The following is a 24,403-nucleotide window of genomic DNA, read 5'->3' as shown; positions in this document are numbered from 1 at the left end:
ACCTTCCTCCCAGTACAGTGACGGCTGTCGGGGTTTCTCGCCATAGCAGCACAGGGCCACCAGCACCCAGGGATACCCCACGCTACAGGGGTCTCTAGAGGGGCCTGTGGCCGTCGGCGCCTAGGGGGCGCCAGAGGAGCGAGCCGGGGGAGCGCGCGCAGCGCTCCCGGGGCGCCGGCCCAAGCCGCGCGGGAGGGGGACCGTCTGTAAGGATTTCCCGCGGGCCCTCAGCCGCCTCCTGTCACGTGATCCAGGTGGCGGCGGAGGGGCGGCCCCACCCCCGGTCACGTGGCGCCGGGCGGGGGAGGGTGTTCCCCGCGGTCACGTGATAAAAGGGGGCGGGCGCCCCGCCTGCCGTCCGTGGTCACGTGACGGGCGGTGTCGGGCTGGGTCCGCGCTGAGGCTGCTCCGGCGGCCGCCATGGACCCGGCCGGGAAGGAGAAGGAGGCGCTGCAGCTCCTGGCCGAGGCCGACAGGAAGGTCCGCGGCTCCCAGTCCTTCTTCGCGGGGCTCTTCGGGTGAGTCCGGGGCGGGTGGAGGCCAAGCGGCCTGGGGCTGAGGGGGCTGCGCCCGGGGGTGACGGGGCGCGTCTTGAGGGGTGCGGGGGTGGGAGCGCCAGGCGCCGGCGCGGGGGGAGGCGGGGGTGAGCCTGGGCTGCAGGGGAGGCCCCAGCCTGGGGGGACCCCGGAGCGGGGAGCCGGTGTCTGCGCCTCTGGCAGGAGCAGGGTCCTTCCCGCCTCCGCCTCTGGCGGGGACGGGGCAGGTCCCCAAAGGGGGAGGGGGTCTTGGCCTCCCCCCCCCCCCCCCACCAGGCTGGCGGCGCCTAGCGCTGCCCCTCATCTGGGCGGGGGCAGCTGCGGTTCCCAGGGTGGCTGTGTCCCCACTTGTGCCCAGAGCGCCCCCGAGACGGGGAAGCGCGTGGAAGTGATGCAGCTTTAGCTGGGATGCTGCCGGGGTGACTTGCAGGTGGCTTGCGCTGGGTTAGCTCGCGTTGGTATGTGCGGCCTCGTCTGTTGATGTAACTAGTTGTAACCTAAACCCTGCCTGGGTGCTCGAGGCTGTGCGATTGAGTCGCGCGCCGCGTGGGCGCATAGCTGTAACGTGGCCGTGTGTAGGTGGCGCGGGTAGGCTTGACAGAAAAGATGTTTGTGTTGCTGGCTATCGGTGTTGCTTTCTAAGCATCTTTTTTTTTTTCTTTAGTAAAATGACTTAGAATGTCATAGCGGTGGGGAGTTAAATAGCAATCCTCTGATAAGGTGTCCGTCCAGTTGTGACACAGTAGCCATTATAGTGGTGGTTGCTATAGCAAACTAGCCACACTATTCTGAAATTTATATTTACGGTTTAAGCCAACTGGCCATGCTCAACCTGCCAAACAATGCGTGGCTAGCGGCTGGCGTGTTGGACACCCCAGCTATCGATGTTAAGACTCAAGAAACTTAAAACAGCAACGAAGGGTCCTGTGGCACCTTATAGACTAACAGAAAAGTTTTGAGCACGAGCTTTCGTGAGCGCAGACTCGCTTCATCAGATGCTGGTCTTGGAAATCTGCAGGGCCAGGTATAAATAAGCCAGAGCAAGGGTGGGGATAACAAGGTTAGCTCAGTCAGCAAGGGTGAGGCTCACTACCAGCAGTTGATCTGGAGGTAAGAAACTTAAAGTTTTTGGTAAAGCTTAAACCGCAAAATGTCAACATCACATATCAAATTATATAAAATAAATATACTTGCAGCAACCTATAATGTTCTCCAGCAGCTCTTTTTTTTTTTTCCACAAATTTCAGTTATTGGTGCAAACTGAAGAAAAGGGTTTTTTCACTCTGGGCCTCCAGGGCCTAGTTATAGGTTCTTCTCTTTGCCTGATCTGTGGAGACTGTGCTGTTGCAGCTCTACTTGGGAGCCTTAGCTCAAGCCATCACAGCTCCCACTTTTACTCTGTAGTCAGTGCAGTCCAATAATAACTCGAGGGTCGCCACGCTTGCGGTTATGATCCTTGCATATTTGCCACAGGGCCCCTTCCCCCAAACGAATGCCCTCCTTCTCTCCCAGAGACAGGCACTGCCAGGCCACACACCTCCTTCCTTTCCTCTCCCTCCTCTCGAACAGTATATTTCAGTGACTTGCTAGAGCTGGGCCACCTGGGCCGAAGGAGCCATTTGGCTCTGGGCAGCAGCTGCAGGAGTTGTGCGGCTGCACTGGGGCAAAAGGAGATGCATGGCTCTCGGGTGGAGCTGCTTTGGGAAAACTGCTCCAGGGGCCCCCTCAGCTGCTGCCACTGCCATGCACGTGTCCCACCAAGTGGTGGGGTGCATGAGTGGAGTGGCGGAGATTTTGCTGCCCCTCCTCCTCCGGTGTGTGAACTGGGAGGGCGTTGGATGCCACTGCTGTAGGTTCCTTCTTTGATCCCCTGTGTATCTGCCAAGATGGTGGTTGACGCTTGGGCCTGGTGTACACCTAAAACTTTGGTTAACTTAGCTGTGCCTGTCAGAGATGTAGTTAAGCCAACCTAAGCTTTGATAAAGCCACAGCTAGGTCGACAGAATTCTTCTGAGGGAGTGGATTTACTGTCCTGGTCCTCCTGTTCTTTTAGAAAGCGTGTACACTAGTGCTGCTGCAGCTGGGCTACTGTGGTGCTTGTAGTAAACATGAGCCCTCTGATGGGCCTTTAGTTTCTCTGTAATCAAGTGAAGTGCTTGTTACATGGGGCATACTCAGTGACTTACCTGAGGAAGAAGTAATGGCTGACAGGCTTAGGGGTGATGGTAAGCGACAAATTAGAGATGAGCTTACAAAGTGCTGTGGCTGGCAAAGAAAAGCCAATGCAGGTTTTTGAGGCTGTGTTCTGCAGAGCCAGCATGTCACTGGAGAAGTTTGGCTGTAGTTCCTCCTCCTCCCCCATGTGACCCTATAGCTGGGCTGTTCAGTTCTGGGGCACAGTTGACTGGAAGGGAGGTCAGAGGAGAACAGTAATAAGATGGTCAAGGGGAACTTGGTAGGAAAGAGCAGATCTGTTTCATTTGGCAAAGTAGCCACTAATTCTAAGAGAGAGAGCGTGCCATGCTAGCCTAGATACTATCACAACAAAAAAGCAGTCAAGTAGCACTTTGAAGACTAACAAAACTTATTAGGTGATGAGCTTTCATGGGACAGACCCACTTCTTTGGACCATAGGCATACCAAAACAGACTCCATTTAAGGCACAGAGAACCAAAAAAAGTAATCAAGATGGACAAATCAGGAAAAAAAAATTATCAAGGTGAGCAAATCAGAGTAGGGGGCAGAGCTACTTGACTGCTTTTTTTGTTTTGATACTAATTCTAAGTGGTGATTTGCCTACAAATAATGGGCAGGTGTGAACATCAAACACTAGTGGAATTTAACATCATACAGAGGCAAAGGGGTAGGACTGATTAAAAAGCGAGAGTGCTGAATATAGGAGAAATCGCAGGGGAGGCTTCTTGGTAATGAGAGGCACTACTGCAGAATTAATTTTGCTTGGGATTCTAGAAACCATACTGGATGTTAGAGATTCTGTAAGCAACAATCCTGCATTGTTTCCCCTGGTAGATGGGAGCGGGGAGAGAAACTGAAGTGGCCAGATGCTGCCTGTTGAAAATGATGCACGTGTCTGTGTGCAGAGGGATGGGGGAGGTTTAAAATGCAGTTTCATCTGCAGGGAGATGGGGTTAGGTGGAAGTCAGCACAGCTAGTGGCTTTAATTTGATGTCCTATGTGGGATCTCAGTCTCTGCAGCTTGTCAGCTGTGCATCTTATTTTGCTGCAGGCTGGGTTTTCAACTGAAGCAGCAGCAGTAGCAGCCAGAGGAATGGTGTTGGGGGAGGTTATACAAGAGCAAATGATGAGGCCCTTGTGACTCAAGGCACATTTGAGCCACTAGATTCTCAAGGCCTCCGAAACAGGGAGCTGCAATAGATAACACTTTCTCAGACAGCACAAATTAAAGGCTGGGAGCTAGGCTGGGTTTCCAGGCAATAGAGGAAGGGGCTGATGTCAGGAATGCCATTATTAATGTGATTGTTAATTGTAAAATAGGAAACTGAAAACTCCAGAAGAGGCTCTTAATTTTTGTCTCCTAAAATTCTTTGCCAAAGACGGTGTGTCCTGGTTCTAGGAACTTGGATTTTCACACTCTTCACATTCTTCTCTGCAGATCTTCCTTACAAAATTTTTACTCAAAAAGCAGTTTAGAGAAATAGCACAACAGAGAGAATGCTTTCTGCTGAAGTGGGCATGGTGGGTGTGTGTGTGTGGGGGGGGGGGTGTTGTGTGTGCGCATGCAGGCACTCCCCCCCCCCCCACATGCACAACTTTTATAATTAAGAGACTTAGTTGAAAATAACAAGCACCAACTATGTCATCATGGTCCATTCCTTGTCATGGTGAGGTGGCTTATGTGTCTCAAGGACCCAGAGAGCTATGCCAGCAGGAGCTACAGCTTCTGGAAGGGTCATCCAAACTGGACAGGTCAAAGGCTAGAGACCAGACAAATTTGGATCACCTCTGGCTTAGGGTTAACAATCCTATCCATATATATATAATTAAAAAAAAAAAAAAAAACAAAAACAAAAACAAAAAAAAACCCTACAGTAACACAAGTCTTGGGGAGGAGTTGACAGTTAACTCGGACTGAGCATGGAGCGTGGCAGGGGAAGCTGCCCTGCAGATGATTCTTCTCTCGCCCAGGATAGCCACCCTGTTTGGTACATGGAATGTTCAGACCATGTATCAAGTAGGGAGGACAACACAGATTGCAGTTTTGGGCTTGAGGGACTAGGTAGGCATAATCTGGGCAGCTACGCCTGGCAACAGGTGAAATGCTTATCTATTCAGGGCATGAAGAGGGCACACCCCACACAGAAGGTGTGAACTTTATCAAGAGAGGCATCTGGTGCTTTAATGCAATGGACAGCAGTATCACGTATCATCGCAGCGAGATTCTACACCAAAGTGCGAAAGGTACTTATTGTGCAATGTTACGCACCAACCAGTGAAGAATCTGAGGAATGTCAAACAGACTTCTATGAGAAACTATGAAGTGTGGTGAACCAGAAAGCAAAAAAGGATATGTTGATTTTGATGGGTAACTTCAATATGAATATTGGAAGCATAAATACAAGCAGAGAACAGACCATGGGAAAAGGCCTAGGCAACATGAATGAAAATGGAGAGTACTTCAGTGGTATTTTTGTTCTTTCAATGGACTGGTGATAGGTGGTGGTGTTTCCACACACAAGGATCCATAAGGTCACTTGGGTTTCATTGGACCACCAGTCAGAAAACAAGAATGATCACATCTGTATCAGCAGTTATTTCAGAAGATTGCTGCAGGACATCCACACTAGAAGAGGAGCAGATGTAGGGTCAGACCACCTGGTCAAGATAAAACTCAAGTTCAAGCTGAGAGGCACACCACAGAAGTGAGCAAGCTGGGACTGAGACTGAACCCAGAGCAGCTGCAGGTTTCAGAGACGAGCCGGTTTTTAAGTGGAGCTCTCCAGCAGATATGCACTTCCGGGAAACCACGTCACGAAAGATGCTGCTGTAGAACAAATTTGGGAACACACCAAAACAGCCTGGAAAGAAACCTGCAATAAAAAATTGGGAAAGAGGATAAGGTGCCACAAAGAATGGATCACAGCAGAACTCTGAGAAAAGCGAAGGAACAAAATGACAGAAAAGCAGCAAAGAACAGCAAAATGAGAGCAGCCATGGTGGTAGCTCAGACTTATTCAGAAGCCAACGAAGAAGTTTAAAAGGCTGTAAAATGGGACAAGAAGAACGTTGTGGAAAACCTTGCACAACAACTCGAAGCTGCAAGACAGAGAAACTTAAAAGAGCCCTATAACACACAGCTAGCTGGATTGCAGCATTCAGTGGATCAGCTGCTATGGGGTAAGGAGGGGTGTGTGCTAACAAACCCAAGTGAGCAGCTCAGTTGATGGAAGGAACACTTTAAAGAGCTACTGAACCATCCTGCCCACATGGAACCTCCTGCGTTACCACTTGCAAATATACCGCTGCAGATTAACAGCAGCAGACGTACAAAAGAAGAAATCGGAAAAGCCATTGCCCATCTGAAAAGTGGAAAAGCACCTGGTCCAGACAACATCCCTGCAGAAGCAATCGTGGCAGGTAGTGAGACATCAGTCAACATGATGTGTAATCTACTTGGGACACTGTGGAGATCCCACAAAACTAGAAACACAGCTACCTTATCAAGCTCCCAAAGACAGGCAACATGAAGGAATGCAAGAACTGAAGGGGCATCATGTTATGGTCTATTCCAATAGGATTCTCTTGGAGAGAATGAAGACAGAATTGATAGACAGCTTGGGGAAGAACAGGCCAGTTTCTCAAGCAAGAGATCCTGTACTGACTAAATAGCAACTTTCACATTGATCATAGAACAGTTAGTCGAGTATAACTCCACCATGTACGTAACCTTCATAGACTTTGAAAAAGCCTTTGACAGCATTAAAGGAGACACTTTGTGGAAACTGCTGCAATACCATGGCATCCCATCCAAAATTATTAACTTGATTTGGTCAGTGTATGAACCCTCCACGAGCCAAGTTGTCCACAATGGTGTCTTGACAGAATCCTTCAGCAGACTCACGGCAGTGCAACAAGGGTGCCTATTGTCACCTTTCCTGTTATTGATCACAATGGACTGGATTACAAACGGGATGACAGATGGCAATCAACCAGGCGTTCAGTGGGTACTTCTCAAACAGCTAGAGGACGTAGCTTTTGCTGATGGCGTCACCCTTCTTTCACACCAGCATGAAAGAAAAGGTCACAACGCTAAACAAAACTGCCTCAATGGCTGGACTGGGCTTTAGCAAGGGAAAGACCAAGACAATGAGGATCAACCAGTCCAACACCACCACCATCACACTGGGAGGGAATGACCTGGAGGATGGGGATCAGCTCACCTATTTAGGGAGTATTATGGGCATAGATGGAGGAACAGACAAGGATATCAATGCCAGGATAGGGAAAGCAACAGCTGCATTCAAGACTTTCTATTCTGTATGGAATAGTAACCGAGAGAAAGCAGTGCTAGTCTATATACTATCAAAACAAAGCAGTCCAGTAGCACTTTAAAGACTAACAAAATAACTTTAGGTGATGAGCTTTCATGGGACAAACCCACTTCTTCTCACCATAGCTATACCAGAACAGATTCAATATTTAAGGCACAGAGAACCTAATAGTAATCAAGTTTGACAAATCAGAAAAATATTATCAAGGAGAGCAAATCAGAGAGTAGAGGGGCAGAAGCGGGAGAGGAGTCAAGAATTGGATTAAGCCAAGTGTGTAAAAGAGCCCCTATAATGACCTAAAAAATTCCCATCCTGGTTCAAACCATGTGTTAATGTGTTGAATTTGAATATAAAAGAGTTCAGCAGCCTCTTTCCAAACTGTTGTGAAAATTCCTCTTCAGTAAGATGCAAACTTTCAAGTCATTAACAGAATGGCCCACTCCATTAAAGTGGTGACTGACCGCTTTGTGAGTCAGGATTGTTTTTGTCTGTTTAATGCCCATTAATTCTTTGTCTAAGAGTTTGAAGTCTGTCCAATATACAAAGCACCTGGGCATTGTTAGCATATACGATGTTAGCTGAGGAACATGAGAATGTGCCCGTGATTTCGTGAATAATCTGGTTAGGTCCAGTGATGGTATCTCCAGAATAGATATGTGGACAAAGCTGGCAGTGGGCTTTGTTGCAAGGAAGAGTCCCAGGACTGGTATTCCTGCGGTATAGACTGTGGCTGTTGGTTAGAATCCTCAAGGTTGGGAGGTCGTCTGTAGGAGAGAACAGGCCTGTCACCTAGGGCCTTCTGGAGTGTGGCATCCTGATTAAGGATAGGTTGTAGGTCTCTAATAATGCGTTGGAGTGGTTTGACTTGGGGGCTGTAGGTGGTGACCAGTGGTGTTCTGTTCTTGGCTTTTTTTGGGCCTATCTTGGAGTAGCTGGTCTCTGGGTATTCATCTGGCCCTGTCAATTTGTTTTTCAATTTCTCCTGGTGGGTAATTCAGGTTTATGAATATTTGGTAAAGATCTTGTTTTCGGTCTCTGCCAGTAGTTGGCTCCCTCCTCAAGCCCTATTCCACTGACTTCCTGAGGAAGTTACAAAACATCCGTGTTAAGGGAATTTAACACATTCCCATTCTGACTGGTAGCATTTTTTTGTTCTAAATGACCCTACAGGGCAGTTGGGAAGGGGGATGCTTGTATTCAGTTAACCAATTCTGTGGCAACCTTAGAGACTTTAACTTTGGCCCCTCTTTAGAAACTAACTTGCAGATGTTGGATAACTTTGTACCTCAAGCTGATCAAGCCCCCGGAAACACTAGCTGACTCTGGCAAGATCTGTCATATGCAAACAATTTTCCAGGGGAATGAAATCCCAGTCTTGTGTGGGGTGAGTGACATGGGAGTAGTTACTTGTAAAAGTAGAGTGTTTATTGCAAACAAAAACTGAATCTGAATTTTGGGATATAAATGGTCTCTAGGATGAAGTTGAAATATTTCTGCAGAACAGGGGTTCAAGCTATATATTTGGTTAGAGTAGAGCTGGGATATGAGGTAAGTGGGTCCTATTTGTTGCTGAGGCCTTGTCTCTCTGTGGTGTCTTAGGTCAAGTTACTTTGCCTCTGTTTCAGATTCCTTTAAAATAGGTGGTGCTTGCGAAGCACAGACTGTTGTCTGAGACCCCTTGAGAAGGGTGATAGAAGCATGTTTTTATTTCTCTTTGCCTTCTTGAACTGGCAAACAACTCCCTGCTACCAGCATTGTGATTTCATCTCCTCTAATTCAGCAGAGCCCTGAGTGGAGAAAAATGCTGCATAAACTTTCATCTTCTGATTTAAAAAAAAAACAACCCATGATACATCTTGAATTGTTGGTCACCTTGTGTCCAGGGTGTTAGTGAGAATCAATAACTTCAATAGGTGGATGTGTGCTCATTAGCAAAGCTAATGGCAGCTGGGGCGTGTGCCTTGCCGCAATGCCTGAATTTAGAGCACTTCAGGCTGTGTCTGCGCCATCTTCGTAACTTGCTCTGAGATTAATGGGCAGACTGAAAGCTGCCTGCTTGATCTTGGCTGGCATGGTGGCAGCCTCAGCAGCTAGCAGCTACCCCCCTGCTCTTGGGAATGTGCTATTTCTAGGATCCACGTAGCTTGTTTAAGATCTGTGGCTGTTCTTCAGTGGTTTTTATGGCTCTCCCACACCATCTGTTTTGCCTGAGTAGCAGCAAAGAAAAAACATGGGAGGAGGGTTGAGCTGATGGCTTTATTCAGAACATGTTTCCTTTCCTCCCTGTCTGGCTCAGCCCTCTGAACCAGTGACCTTATTTTACTTGGTGTAAATTACACTGCTTCTGTGCAGGTATCAACCTCACTTACTGTTATGGGCTTTGGGGACTAGCCTGAAAGTGAGTGGGAGGTGGGGTGGGGTGGCCTGGCCCACTGGATATGTGGAATGTCACATGTATGCCTGGTACTTGGCAACGTTTTCAGGTGGGATCTGGAGTGGCGTCAGGGCTCATGGTTCTCGCTGACTCTGGGTGGAGGATTCTCTGTTTTTGAGTTTCTAATGATTGGTCCATGAGAAGAATTCCTGTCCTTGTGGGGAGTGTAGTATCATGGCGGCAGAGAGGGAGTTGGTGCTGCGGGGGCGGGGGCGGGTACTGCTGCTCCATTGGCACCCTGGGGAGGGGAGGACTCCTTTAGCCAATCTTCTGGCCATTGTGCACAGGGCAAAAGACCCTTGCCACTAAGAGGAGAAAATGTTCCCTGGTGCGGCATTTCCAGTGGTCTGAGCAGAGGGTTACGGCTTTCCACTTCAGTGAGTTTGTGGTGCCTGGTTTGTTTGCAGGGGCTCCTCCAAGATAGAAGAAGCATGCGAGATCTATGCCCGAGCGGCGAACATGTTCAAAATGGTCAAGAACTGGAGCGGTACGTACACCTGCCCTGAAGCTGCTGTCTCTGCTAACCAGGCCATGTTATGGGTGTGGGGAGGGGAAAGAACCCCCAACAGGACAGAGCAGTACCTCTTTGGCTCTGGGTTTGCATTGCTAGCTTGTGGCAACATGATCAGCAGTAGCCAAAAGTTATGGCACTGCAGAGGGACCATGATGCACCAGTAGCTTGATCTCAGAGATCTGCCTGCCTGTAATGTCTGAACTCAGTGGGACCTGCAAGGGATCAGTAGTTTTGAAAATCAGGCCCAAGACCTGCTCGTTGCTCACCTGGCATGAGAATGAGCCCTAAGGTGTCGTCCTTGGGGAGGGGCTTTCTGAGCAGCATCTTGCTGATTGCCTCCCTCCAGTTGTCCCTGTGAACTAGGTCTAGGCTCAGGATAGATAAGCTCTGGAAAATCAGTTTAGCTGTAGTTGAGTATGAAGTGGGTAAGCAGTGTAACAAAACCCTTGTGTACAGGCAGAGACTTGGGCAATGTCACCTCCCTATTGGCATCCTTAGCTTGCTGTTGGATGCTGCCTGGAAAGAGGAAGCTGTACCTCCAAAATGACCCTCTTGGGTGTCCCTGTGACTGGCTGCATCTCAGGAATGGCTGAGATTATGCTCTTCACCCTCCCGGTTTCCCTTACAGCTGCAGGGAACGCCTTCTGCCAGGCTGCCCAGCTCCACCTGCAGCTGCAGAGCAAGCACGATGCAGCCACCAGCTTCGTGGATGCTGGCAATGCCTTCAAGAAAGCTGACCCACAAGGTAAGGAGCCAGCACAGCTGCTGTGTGAGCGCTGGGGAATAGGCTCCGCTGTGGTTGGTGTGGAAGAGCTGGAAGTGGGGAACAGCTGTTTTATTCCTGGCTCAGGGAGAGAGGGGTGAGATGCAGGTGCCAGGAGGAATCCTTTCTGGAGGAGTCCACAGGTCAGCAGGCGGCTGCTGCTGGGACTGAGTAACTTGCTCGTATCTATTCTTGTAACAAAGTCAGAATTCACTGACCTCTGTAGAATGTACCCACATCAGCTGGGACTACATAAAATGCACATTTAATTGGATTCACACCTTCTAGCTGGAGGTATGTTGTGGCCAATAGATCCCTGTGAAGAGAGACTTTCAGACTTCTTGTGGAAATGTTTTTTCTGTGTTGTGCCCTTAACCATCAGAGGTTGGGCGCTGTGCTTGGCAGCATGAAAGTAAATAAAGGAATATTGTTCTTTCTGGTAGCACATAAACGGGGGCACCAAATAAAACTAATAAACAGAAGGAAGAGTTTCTTCACACAACACACAGCCTGTGGAATTCCTTGTCAGAAGATGATGCGAAGGCTAACAAGGTTTTAAAAAAAGAACTAGATGAGCTCGCAGTGGATAGGTCTATCTGTGGCTGTTAGCCAGGCTGGGCAGGGATGGTAGGCAGAGCCTCTCTTTGCCAGAATGTGGGACTGGGGTGGGGATGGTGAGTGTCACTTGAGTCTCTGTTCTGTTCAGTCCCTCTGGGGCCCCTGGGATTGGCCGTTGCCAGAAGACAGGATGCTGAACTAGGTGCGCCTTTGGTCTGATGATATGTGACTTGCAGCTTGAGGGAGTTCACCCCACTGGGCAGCATGGCTGTCAAATGATACATGAGAGGCCTAGCTCTGTGGAAATCCTTGTGCAACCTGAAGAGCCTGTTTGCTGTGTTATGTGACAGCTGCTGTTGTAAGGGAACCACTGCAGTCACAAACTATGTGAGGGGTGTTTGTGTGTGTGTGTGTGGGGGGGGTGCATAGAGAATTGCATCGCAGTGAAATATATATAAAATATTGCAAGTGCTTCCAAATTTGATACTCTGCTGCCCTGACTGAGTGCCTGGGGGCTTGCCTTGAAGCTGCAGATGTGCGTGTCAAGTGGTCAGCTGGATCTTCTGGTGGAGACCGCTCTGCAGTGATGACTGCTGCAGTTGTCACGATCTCTGGCGTGGATTGGCTGTTTAGGATGCAGCAGACATGCCACCCTGCTCCATAGGGGACCTTGATGAAGTTTGACCTACCATCTGGGAGCATTCCTCTTTCCACAGATGGTGAAATCGTGTGTTGTGATGCTCACCAGCACGCAGACAGGAAGCCTAGGACTCAGCTCTGCTTGGAACTTCTTGCGGCTGGCTCACCTTATCGAAAGAGCAAGGAATACAGCTGAAAATGGGATAGCTTGGGCAGCCTACAGAGATGCGCTCTTTGTGGCCGTCTGGTAAAAGGCAAAGCCTCCTAATTAAGCTTCGAAGGGGCTAATTGCTCTATACAATCATTCCCTGTGCAGTTGAGAAATGGAGGGGTTCTTAGAAGTACCTTCTCTTTACATCTTTTTGCTGTTGAAGTGGCATTCATCCTGTAAGTAGCTCTGGGGGAGTAGAAGCTGTGAACTCTGTGGGGCTCTCTGTAGGCCTCAACAGAACAGTTTGCAGCGTGTGCTGTCTGTCCCCCTTTCCTTGTCGTGCCCAGCCCAAGAGGGCTCCTACTCAGTGTTACGTGCTATGAGGGTGATAACATAAGCCATGTCTATCTGAGCCGTGGCAGGGGTTGAACATGGATTTATATCTGCTTAGGCGGTGATTTTGGAGAAAAGATAGCAAAGTAACATGAGGAGAAAAGAAATTTAATCCTCTAGTGGATTTGCTTAATCTGTCAGATTTATGTTCTGATTATCCAGCCACCCTGCTCTCTGCACAGCAACCACCGTTTATTCTCCAAATGACTCTGGCAAGGGTGGGAGACGGTATCTAGTTAAGGAGGGCAGAGGGATTTGTCCCCGTCCTGGTGGGGTTTGTGGTATTTTCCCCTCGTTAGTGCAATTATTGTTTTCCCCCACTCTTGACAGAGCTCCTTGAAGAAGACAGGCTACTGTGCTCCTCTGCATCAGGCAAAATATAACTAGTGCACCAGCTCCTGGGACTGCAGTTCCTAGTTGCCCGCCAGTGGGGACGCAGGCCCTCTCCTCTGATCAGAGCCACGACATCCCCAGCCCATGGTAGGAACTTGAGGGTAGCCTCATGGTGTTTGCTGTGAGCCAACTGGAGCAAGGCTGGCCTGCCTTTGAGACAGGGAGAGATCATGGTTATGTAGCTCTGGTATGGGTATGCTTCCTTCTGAAGAGGCTGGCTGTAAACCCTGGGCATTACTAGCTTGAGTGACTGGATGTGCAGAAATGCTAACTGATGGCAGGAATTAAAATCCCTAAATCTGCCAGTCTGAGTTTGCTGCCTCTTAATGTGGGACAACACCATTGTTCCTTGTAAGCTGAGTGCTTGGGTGGCTGCTCAGCTGATTAGCACAGCACCCACGGTGCTCAGCATGTTTCTCTATTGGTGGTGTCCATCTGCACATGCCGTGGTGCATATAAACATTTTGCCTATGGATGGAATAAATTGGAGGGACCACTGGACGGCACTGGGGCCTGACTGGACATAGCTCAGGGAAGAAGTGAAGGCAGATCCTGTCTTTTTGCTGACAGTTTCCTAGCTATGGAGTCCCTTAATCAATGTACAGGACAGAAATGACTGACTGGCAACCTTAAATGGCCTTGGGCACCTACAGCAGACATCAGAGCTCCCTGCAACAAGGGAATATTTCCATAATGTCAAAGCCAGAAGGGACTGTTGTGACATGCAGAAGGTCAAACCAGAGAGGCTCGCTCAGTGGTTCTTGTGTCCAGCCCAGTAAGTGGAACTTCTGGTTCTCCCTTTTTAAAAGCTTGCAGGTGGAAAGGCTCCTATCCATGTCTCATGTCACTCCTTGGCTCTGTTTCTCTCCCCCAGTCTGCCTTAGATTTCCAAGTCCCTAGGATTGAATTCAGTCAAGGATTCAGCAGGTGCAGCACCTCTAGAGTTAGACAGCAGCTGCCCCTGCTTATTCTAGGGCTGATTTTTGATAGTTCTGCTTCCTGCTGGGGAGCAACACAAGTGACGTGTGGGAACAGCAAGAGAAAAGTCCTCTTGGAGTTTGGCATTTGTATGCTGAAAAACACCTCCCACGTCTTTCTGGAGAGTGCTAGTGAGAGAAACTCCTCTTCTAATAGAGGAGGGTGTCATAGCAAAGGGAGCCATCTTGGCTTGCTCACAGTGCTACAAGGTATTTTCCCAGGGCAGGCTGGTAGCCTTGTCTTTAGAAGCCTTCATAGGAGTTCCTGGCTGGTCTCTTTGGCTGGAAGATTGTGTCTGAAGAGCAGTGAATTTGCTCATCTTCCTTTCAAATGGTCTCTGAACTTTAGACCCTAATCTCCTGGGGGCCACAGGTGATTTGAGCTGAAACTAACAAGGCTTGATGGGAATGCCGGGACTCCCTTGCATGCTGCCAATTGAAGGATTGGCACTGCAAATCATAGGGGTGCATGGGGTGTCCAGGGAGAGGTAGCACCTCTGGTGTGGGGACTTGCTGTGTCTCTTCGGAGTAGTTTGTGCACCTTGGGTCCCCACCTGGCACCCAGCTCTCACCTGTGCCTCCGAGAAGCTGTAGCCTGCAGCAGCCACACCCCAATAAACCACTCCGACCAACGGGCTAAACCAGGTGCAGGTAGCTGGCAGGTCTGAAACCTGCGGTGAGATAGGGAGTTGCCTATCCCAGCATGCAAAGTTGGCCCTGGCAGATTGGATGGATGAGATCAACAGTATGATCCGATGACCAGGAAGGTGGTTCTGCACCGCTCTGTGGAGAGCGAAGGGCATGGCAAGGCAAGGCACCAAAGACCATCCACTGCGGCCTAAGAAGTCCCAGCCGTGACGACTTTTCGTGCCACTGGAACCAGGCTTCTGAGGTTGAGAGAGTGGAACTGCCCCGTGCAACGGCTTTTCCACTTCACACATTCTCCTGCACAGGTTGTTTGCATGTTGTCATCACTGTAAAGTGTTAGAGGCCCTTCCTGTCCTTCTGCAGTGTTTGTGCTGGTGAGCTTTGCACATGACTGCCGGTAACTGAACAAAGAGTTGTTCTGGAGAATAAAGTGTAGCGTGCAGGTCTTCCAGATCATGTCTGTTTGTAAGGAGGCAGCACAGCCTGGAGAAGAGGGCACTGTGCCGTCTGTCCAGCCAGCTGGTCTCTGCTCCTACCTGTGCGGCTGACCTGCTGTGGGGTCTCTGTCCCGTTACTTCCACCTGTCTGTTGGTCATCTCTGGTGCCTTTAGACTGAGCTCTTCAGGGCAGGTGCCGTTTCGCATGAAGAGTTCAAGGGGCCTGGAAGTACCACTGTGCTATAAATGTTGTGGGTACAGTTCACAAAAGCTCATAATGCTTAAGCTGTTGGCTTCCTTGCAGGCAGCACTGGTCAATGATCAGCGGATTCTTGTGTGCTGTGTCCACTCTACCATCCTAGCCAAGTCATTGTCTGTTTCCTAGTCCCCTCACTCCTTGCAGGCTCATGCTCGGGTCCCTGTGGCACTCTGCCTCGCTGGTGGGAACAGCTCTGGGACACTGGAGCACAGGGTGTCAAATAGCAGTGCTGGAGAGAATCTTTACAGATTCATAAGCTCCTCTGCAGGCTCTGCTACCTGTGCTCCTGCCTCTCATGTGCTCTCAGTTCCATGGAAGTTTGCAGCCTCAGCAGCTTTTCTCAAGTGGCTGTTGATCTTGGGGAGGGATGGTATAAATACTCACCTGGCTTTTGTCCTTTTTCAGGCAGCTCAGCAGAGTTACTGAGTGGCTTCCTTGCTCTAAGCTCCAGTGCTAATTATTTCTCTTTGTGTTTCAAACAGAGGCCATTAACTGCTTGATCAGAGCTATTGAGATCTACACAGACATGGTAAGTCTGTCCTGGCATGTCTGCAGAACTACCTAACTTTCTCTTTGTTGCTGGGCTGCTGCAGAAGGGATTGGTGACCCAATAGCTGGTGCTCTTCCCTGGATTTTCAGCCCTTCAGCATTGCAGGAATTGCTGCCAGCTGAGTCAGACATCAAACCAAGTCCCTGACTACTTGTGGTCCCTGAAGGGACCATGAAACTTCTTGCAACAGTCAGTGATTCAGCCACCATGTTCTTGGCCGAGCTGAGGCAGAAGCAGAGGGAGCCTCTGCCTAACGGCCGAACAGTGAATAGGCATCCTCGCCGGCGGTGGATTGACCTGAGCAGTGCAGCCTGCTGCAGTTTTGCCAGTTGAAGACTTATGGGTTTGTAGCAACTTCTAAGTCTGCTGCCATAGCAAGTGGTGGTTATACCCAGGGTGGTGCAATTCTGAGAATTCCAGTGGGGAATTATCCTTGGCAGCCCTGAGGTTTGCAAGTTCATCCTCCCTGCAGCAAGTGCAGCACAAACCAGAAGACGAAGGTGTGGAGTTGGTGGGCGTGTTCATTTCTCTCTGCTCTTTCAGGGCCGGTTCACCATCGCTGCCAAGCATCACATATCAATAGCGGAGATCTATGAGACGGAGCTGGTGGATATAGAAAAGGTAAGTCTTGAGTGTGCTGGGGCTGGGAAGGGAGTCAATCTGCCCTTGTGGTGCTTTCAGCTAGAAATAGGTTTTGAAGGCAAATGGTCTCCTGTGATTGGCCTGGAGTAGTTGTGGTGACTGGTGCTTGCAGCCTTGCGAGACCCAGAGCTTAATCCTATGTTGAATCCTGTTAGAGGCTCTCACAGCTAATGAGAACATCCAGTGTTAGAGTAACTTCTTGGTAATCAGGGACATAAATCCTGCTGCAGGGCCTAAGCCAATTGTTAACTGATGGGCGGGGGCAGGAGGAAAAGTAGGGTCTGGAAGAAACTGTTGTAGCAGGCTGTCGTAACTATTCAGTATGATTCTTGCACCTTCCTTTGAAGCTGGTGCTACTAGCCAATGTCTGAGGTAAGAGATTGTGGGTGGATGCCAATGGTTTGGTATCGTGGGGAGGCTTGGGTCTTGCCTTAAGTGTCTTGGAGCCAAATCCAGGCAGAGCTCTGGCAAATGGTGATGCATTTTGAGGTAATACGATCTGGTTGCAGCTGCCCTTAAATCTGAATCTGGGTGGGAGCAGGTTCTGCAGTGCGCTGCACCTCATGATTGCTCACACAGTGTAGAGTGAGTGGAAGTCACTAGCCAGTCAGAAGGGCAGCACTCCATGTAAATGACTGCAAGTTGCAGGGCAGTAGAGAATCTGGTCCCAGAAGCCTCCACTTGGACCAGACAACATATTTATAAACAAACTTCACCAACTGGAACAAATGGCAGGCGCTTGTATTGAAGACTGTCAAAGAACTAACAATATCTGCAGACACTTGGAAGGGTTTGTTTTGCAAGAGATTTGATGTTGAGGAGCGTGGCTCACGTGGGTGTCTGAGAGGCATAGTGGATGCCAGCTGTATGCCCCTCAGATCGCGCCTCTCTTTTCATAAGATGAGATGATTCACCAAATGCCAGCCAGGAGAAATAACTCTTCTTTGTCTGCTGCTACCTCGGGGATTTTGTAGGGCTGCCCACGCACAAACTGGAGCTGTGTAAATTAAACCTGTGTGAATGGTTATTTTGGATTATTTCTTTTAGCTTAATCCTGTTCGGTTTTGGCTTAAACTAAACCAAAATACACTTGGTGCAAAGGAGAGTAAGTGTCCCGGGGGCCTTTGGCACACTAATTACTTCAAAAATTAATTATGTACAACTGACAAACCTGTGGGGTATGGAAAAAGGGGGTGTTAAACTCTACTTGGGAGCTGATGGGAGAGAACTCCTGCGGTCATGGGTGGCTGTCATGGGGTCTTGGGATTGGTCCCCTCACAGTCTCACAAGCCTGACTCGGAGAAAGCTACAAACCAGCTTAATATGGCTAATGGATCCATCATCTGATGTGAGGACAGGTGGCCTCGTAGTTAAGGCACTGAATGAGGACTGAAGATTTTCTGCCTGTCCAAGTCTAGAACCTGTTAATCTGTCTCTCTGGTTCCCATTTCTGGAGGAGTGGGACGTGCTGACTCTTCCCCAGTCTGTGTAGGTCCCGTAACATGTCTCGGTGGTGGCTCTGTGTGTTCATGCAGTGCCTGTCCTGCAGTGGTAGCCCCAAATGAGCGTCTGATGGAGGGTTCTAGGTGCTAATGAGGCTCTGACTGCAGGCTCCTTCTATGAACCTGGTCTCAGTTGCTGGTTGACAATTAACGCCTCTCGGCACAGGCCCTGCATTCTGGAGTTTGCCACACAGGTGGCAGTGCTGCTTGCTGAGGGTGTGTGTGGATTTTGTGTGTAGGATTCTCTTCACAGCTCTGGCATGTGGCGCTCACCTTGGGAGGCGTTTGTTTTGGTGTCTCAATCCTGCTTGTGTGGCCTGGGGAGCTCTCACCATGTGCTGCATTTTTTTCCCCCCTCCGCCCCACCAGGCGATCGCCCATTATGAGCAAGCTGCCGATTACTACAAAGGGGAAGAATCTAACAGGTAAATCCATTTGCTGTTTTTCTTCCTTTCTTAACTAGAATGTGGCTGAGTAGTGTAGCCGCCGGACAAACTCCTGTGCTCTGTAGCTCGATGTGTGGCTATGCCAGTGCAGTGCCCATCAGGCACTTTTGTTACTACGCAGCCCAGCCCAAGTAAGGGGCAGCATGTTGTGCTAGTCAAGGAGCTGGTAAGGAACTGGGTCATAGTCCCGTCTCTCTTCCCTTCCTGTGCTTGCTTCCCCCCTTTGCTGGTGCTCATGGAGATGGAGCTGAGGCTCTACCCACCTCTCTGGGAGTGAGAGTCACAGCCCCACCAGAGCTTCTGTCTTGCAGCACAGGCTCTGGCATGGCAGGTTGCTCACATGGGAGTAGAAGTGGGTTCCCTCAGCCCCTCTGCTTTCCTGCCCTGGTGCACAGCTGGGTTTGCAGCTGAGCCCTCAGAGGACTTGACTGCAGTGAGTGTTGCTGCAAGGTGCAGCCTCCCTGCTCCTTTTTCCTACTCTTTAGTGGTGTAATGATACCAATCAAACCCTTCTGCATCTGGGCCAGGGCAGAGGAACAGAGTGCACCTAAAGAGCTGATCCTGTGGGCAGGTCCCTCGAGCACAGCTCTCTAATGGGGAAAGCTCTCCGGAGCAGCAAGGAAGCACATGCTAAAGCAGGGATCCTGGTGCCTCGTGCTCCTGGGGGTGGCTGGGTGTTAAGCAAAAGACGGTGCTAAGCACTGTTCCCTTGCAAGGGGAGCGTGCTTCATGGCCCTCCCTGTTGGCCAGCCACGAGCCCCCTTGTTGTGATGTCATGGGCCTCTTTCATGCCATTTGTGTTTCTTTGCAGCTCTGCCAACAAGTGTTTGCTGAAGGTGGCCACGTACGCAGCCCAACTGGAGCAGTACCAGAAAGCCATCGAGATCTATGAGCAGGTTGCGGGGCTCTTACTTGTACTAATGGGCAGAGGTGGTGGCTCTGTCCTCCCACAAGACACGCCTCCTGATGAGACTCCCTCCCTTCTCCTTTCCTGGGGAGACCCAAAATCCATGAACCAGAGCTGCAGGGAGCCAATTGCATAGCTGCCTTTGATTCGCAGCTTGCTTTGCCTGCCTGGAAAGCATCAGGGCAAGGGATCTTGTAATGAGGATGGGAATAGCCAGGCTTTTTTTTTCCAAAGAGGAGCTGGTACTCAGTTGGCTCCCTGTCCCCCTCTGCTGGGGTTCCCATGGCTAGGACTGCAGGGGTGCCTGTATTCAGTACCGGCCCAATAAAAGCACTGGGAATAGTTGTGTGAATGGCCCATTTTAAGCTCAAGGAATGGTCTTTAATTATTGCCCCATTGGCTGTGTCTACAGACTGCCGTGGCGGGTTTTGTTTTGGGGCATTGGATCTGTATAGGCCACTAGCGGTTCCTGTCCTGAGAACAAGGATTCAGAGAGAGTGTCCCCTTGCTCCGCCCCATGCCTGGGGAGGGTGGTGTTGGTATATCCTTCTGTGCTGCCTTGCAGGTGGGCACCAATGCGATGGACAGTCCCCTGCTGAAGTACAGTGCTAAGGAGTATTTCTTCAAGGCGGCCCTCTGCCACTTCTGCATTGACATGCTCAACGCAAAGGTTGGTCTGGCGCTGCTGCTGCGCTATTGAGCAGGGCGTGAGGTGGGGTGCCCAAGTTCTGCTCCCCCAGAGGGAGACCTCACTCACTAGACCCTCACTGGTCTGTGCAAGGGTAGCCTGGGGAGGGGCCCCTGGTGAAGCTGGGTTGGGGGTGCTGAGTCGCTGCTGTAGTGACCTGAAACCTGTTTGATTTATTCATGTTGGGCTAGTGCTTGGGCACTAAGCACAGTACAAACACAGCAAAGGCCCCGTCCCAGGGAACCTCCAGTCCAAGCAGCCTGGTTCCCTGTGGGAGCCATTGCTCAAGCCGCGGGCGGGATTCACTCCTCTGTCTTTCCAGCTGGCCGTTCAGAAATACGAAGAAATGTTCCCAGCCTTCTCCGACTCCAGGGAGTGCAAACTGGTGAAAGTAAGTGACTCTCCCGTTTTCTCTGTGCTGCCTGGGGTCAGACCCCAGAATCTGCACACAGGTCTATCCCCTCCTCCCCTGCATGGCAGCAGAGTATTGGGCTGTGGGAGAAGTGGCAGGATGGGGAAGCTTTTAAAATCCAGCTCTCTGCAAGTATACAGTAAAACAACTGCACTACCAGAGCTCACAGGATTCTTGTAATGCTCGAAGGTGGGGGTGGGGAAGTGTCTCAACCTTTTCCTTTGAGACATCCCCTGCCCCCGAGAGGCTGTAAAAGCTCCACGGCCTACATCTCCCATGGCTGTTTCTCTGTGGACGGAAGCCAGGGCCAGAGTTAGGGGTTAGTAAGCAGATCTGCTGGGGACGCCATACCGCAAAGCAAAGCTGGTGTCCAGCTTCAGCCTTGTGCAGCATGGCCCTCCTTGGCTTCAGCTTTCTGCCCTGAGCTCCAGTCAGTCTCACACCAGCCCTGCTTATGGCCCTGCCCCAGATTCCTGGTTGACACTTGCTGGTCTGAGGAGTATGTTCTGCCCTTCACTTGCCCAGAACCCCTAGCTCATCTGTCCTGCTCTTCCCTTCCCTACCCCACTTCTCCCTCTAGCATGAGGAGGAGCCATCCAGCTCTGAGTTGTGAGAAGCCCTCCTCAGATCAGTGTGTGGGAAGCCTGTTGAACTGCCATGTTGCAGTAGTAAGGTACCAGTACCTGAGGTGAGCTGTGAAAGGCATCTGGACTACTGCTTCACCACTGTGGGAATCTCTCTTCCCCTTGGGCTGGCTGTTCTGCAGTGGGGATTTGTGTAGAGGGACTGGACTGGGGTGAACTGCTAGGGCAGCTCCTTACTTCCTACAGACAGTGTTCTGATCGTGAACAAACTGGTGTTGTGCTTAAAATAATGCCAGATCCAACCCTGATACACAGGGTAGTGCTTCAGTTGGCGCTGCTGGTTGGCCAGTCCTGCTTTCCCATTAACAAAACTCTGCCCTTGGCTACAGGCACTCCGCTCGCTGTTGCAGCGGCTCACTGGGAGTTCCCGCCATGCATGGCAAGTAGGTCAGGATCTGTGTGCTGATCCTTATTCCTCTTTCTCCTTCTCAGAAGCTGCTGGAAGCTCACGAAGAACAGAATGTCGACAGCTACACTGATTCGGTATGTGCACCGGGGGGAAGTGTGTAAGGCCGCTCAGCCCTGGCAAGGACTGGGAGGAAGTGACTGCTTGGGAAATGCATGTTGTGACTAGAACGTGGGTGTGAAGTGAGGATATCTGTGCTAGCCAGGCCCAGTGTTGGGACTGCTCACCGCAGCATGTTCTCGGAGACTCCAGCCCATCTTCCCTGTAAATTACCAGACAGTGGGTCTCCTGCCCTTTCCTTAGCACTCACTAGTGGATCAGGCAAAGGTTTTGCCAACTTCTCTGTAGGGCTGTTACTAATTCACCATCCCACACCACATATGGGTTTACTTTTTTGTGGGCAGTAGATGTGGTGGGGAATGTACATTTACAGAACACCACTTGGGTTAAAAGCAGGTAACCTAGAAACATTAAGTGGAGCTCCTTGAAGTGAAGGACTACCGAGAACATGGGGACAGGTGCAGCTTTTACCATTGGTGCATTCAAGGTGGCTTTTATCATGAGTGGACTTGTTTCTTGTACAGAATCCCAGGCTCTTGGCAGTGGTTTGTGAGGGTTACCCCTGCGGGCTGTTGGTGCTTAATTTTACCTGGGCCTCTGCAGGTATAGCTGCTTGCAGCTCCTGTTGGCTGGGGATCACTGTTCCCAGCCAATAGGAGCTTTGGGAAGTGGCGCAGCCTGGGACACCACTTCCCACAGCTTCCATTGGCCAGGAACAGCAATTCACAGCCAATAGGAGCTGTGAGCAGCTGTACCTGCAGAGGCATGGGTGACTAAACTGCTGTCTGCCTGCCAGGGACTCACCTTGGTGTTCAGCAAGTAGCCCGCAGGCTGGATGCAGCCCACCATGGAACTAGGGCAGTGGTCTGTTTTCCTGCTCCAGGGGGCTAACTGGGCAGCAGTCTCCTGGTGGGCACAGCCATGTGGCATGTCACTCGTTCAGATCATTCCTTCTCTGACTGTGCAGGTCAAGGAGTACGATTCCATCTCACGGCTGGACCAGTGGCTCACCACCATGCTCTTGCGTATCAAGAAAACCATCCAGGGTGAAGAGGAGGATCTGCGTTAAACCCTGTCCCTTCCTTCCCAGTCACTGTCAACTCTGTCCTCTGCAGAAGTCTGCACGGATATCTATGTGTTGGGGGGAGGGGTGCCTGGAAGAGGAGGATTCAGACCTCAATGACCTATTGCCCCTTGTCTCATAACCCTTTTGCCCACAACCCAAAGAGCATAACTGGTTTTAGCAAATACAGGGCCTGCAAATGTAACCATCTGATGCTGATGCTGCTGCTCTAGAGAGGATGTATTGAAGTGACATGAGCTATCTTCCCTGGGCCAAACAAATCACTTCCTGCTTGGCGGGGCTTCCCAACCTGCCTGCAGACTCCTGCCCAGGCAGGATCCTCTAATGCCCTTACCGTTCCCCTTGTTCCCTCTTCAGATATTTGTTCATACAATTAAGATTTTAAACCTGCTTTAGCTCCTACTCTGTTCATGCTGGTTTCAGAAGACTATGCAAAATCAGCTTGCCTCCCTATTCCTGCCATTTAGAGCCGATCCTTTTTCCACTGCCCCTGCCTTATGCTGGTGGCTGGAGTGGTTCTTGCCCAGCCTAGGCACTGATTTTAAACTCTGTACCAGCAGGAGTGGGGATGGGAGTGGCTCTCCCTCAGCTGTTAACTTAATCCCCTCCTCAGCCTGCCAGGGAATCCCTACAGGGTCTCAGAAGCCTGAGCTCTGTGTGCCTCCAGCAAGCCTGCAGCACTGCTCCAGGTTGAGAGATTATGGATGGCTGTGACTTTTCTCACAGCTGAGGGAGTGTGGGAACAGGTTTTGCTCTACACTGCCCTCCCCTAGCCTGCAGAGGGCTGGGAAATGCAGCAAGCACAAATGGGCACTTCCTCTGTCCCTGTTTGTTTCAGGGAAGAGCTGTGCAGCCTGTCTCTCTGATATCTTGGCTACACAGACTTTCCTAGGCAGTTCCTTAATCCCCACAAGGCACTGACTAGAAGCCTCACTTTGCTCTGTCCCTGTTATCTCTTCCTTTCCCAGTTCTATTGTCAACTGCACCTGCTGGCCTGAGAAGTACACCCTGTTTCTATCCCCTAGCTGCAAGGCTGGAGTGCAGCTCTGCAGCCTGGGGTGGTAGGTGCTGTGTCATTTGTGTGTGGCCCACAGAGGAGAGCGCTGGACTGGACGGTCATTCCCACGCTGTGTGGGTAGCCAAAAATAGTAGTTCTGTGCTTCTGGTACCTTTTTAGTAACCCTAGCAGACCTTTCTGTGGTGACTTTTTTTTTAATTTAATCTCATCTCCCATTAGGCAGTAGAAGACTACAGTGTGGATGCTGGATGCTCTCTGCATGCAGCAGGCTGACTGCTGCAGTGGGTATGGCCCTGGCTTGGAAGGGAACATTACTCCCATTCAGTATTGTGTGTGTGTACAGTATGTGTTGCCATAAAGGTTTTTATTTCTGGACCATTCTCTTGGTTTTGAAACCCAGCACAAGAGGGGCCAGGTGGGGCAATTCAGGGTTTACCCTGTGGTAATCTCCACTTCTGTATGGTTTGTTGGAAGAAACAAGAAGTCTTGCTGCATGTTTTAATGTCAACAGAAAGCGACTCTGCCTGAGTGTAGTGAATAATTGCACAAGAAAAATAAAATCTTTGCATGAGCAAAAGTGGGTTTTTCTAACTAATCCTGCACCTAACATCACACCCCTATACTGAGTGCATCTGTGGGCTTGCATAACAAAGGAGGCCCTCTTGTTGCAACTGATTTCTCCCATTACCTTGCAATTCATTTTTAGGGTGAGTTTATTCTGCACTGGCTATGGAGTTAACACCACCCCTGTGCACACCCTTTATTTGCCAGATCTGGGCTGTGGTTAGTCAGTCATCTGACTGGCTCAGTCC

The 24,403-nt window shown here is 50.3% G+C and overlaps 1 protein-coding gene across 1 annotated transcript; it reads left to right on the top strand.

Moving 5' to 3' along the window:
• Window positions 1-361: 361 nt before the first annotated feature.
• NAPA (NSF attachment protein alpha) lies at window positions 362-22,963 on the top strand. The gene is made up of 11 exons (XM_075016436.1): window positions 362-518; window positions 9,908-9,987; window positions 10,643-10,759; window positions 15,715-15,761; window positions 16,326-16,403; window positions 18,296-18,351; window positions 19,184-19,268; window positions 19,845-19,949; window positions 20,290-20,358; window positions 21,456-21,506; window positions 22,457-22,963. The coding sequence occupies exons 1-11, from the start codon at window positions 421-423 to the stop codon at window positions 22,556-22,558; spliced, it is 888 nt and encodes a 295-aa protein (XP_074872537.1). The 5' UTR covers window positions 362-420; the 3' UTR covers window positions 22,559-22,963.
• The last annotated feature ends 1,440 nt before the right edge of the window (window positions 22,964-24,403 follow it).

The sequence above is a fragment of the Carettochelys insculpta genome, chromosome 22 (assembly GCF_033958435.1).
Source record: "Carettochelys insculpta isolate YL-2023 chromosome 22, ASM3395843v1, whole genome shotgun sequence".
Taxonomy (NCBI): Eukaryota; Metazoa; Chordata; order Testudines; family Carettochelyidae; genus Carettochelys; species Carettochelys insculpta.
This window is presented reverse-complemented; position numbering and strand designations above follow the sequence as displayed.

Excerpts from the sequence above, each read along its gene's own strand:
- NAPA (XM_075016436.1), top strand. The coding sequence starts at position 421 with ATGGACCCGGCCGGGAAGGAGAAGGAGGCGCTGCAGCTCCTGGCCGAG. Across the intron at positions 18,352-19,183 it reads AAAGGGGAAGAATCTAACAG|CTCTGCCAACAAGTGTTTGC; the intron begins GTAAATCCATTT and ends GTTTCTTTGCAG. Across the intron at positions 20,359-21,455 it reads GGGAGTGCAAACTGGTGAAA|AAGCTGCTGGAAGCTCACGA; the intron begins GTAAGTGACTCT and ends TCTCCTTCTCAG.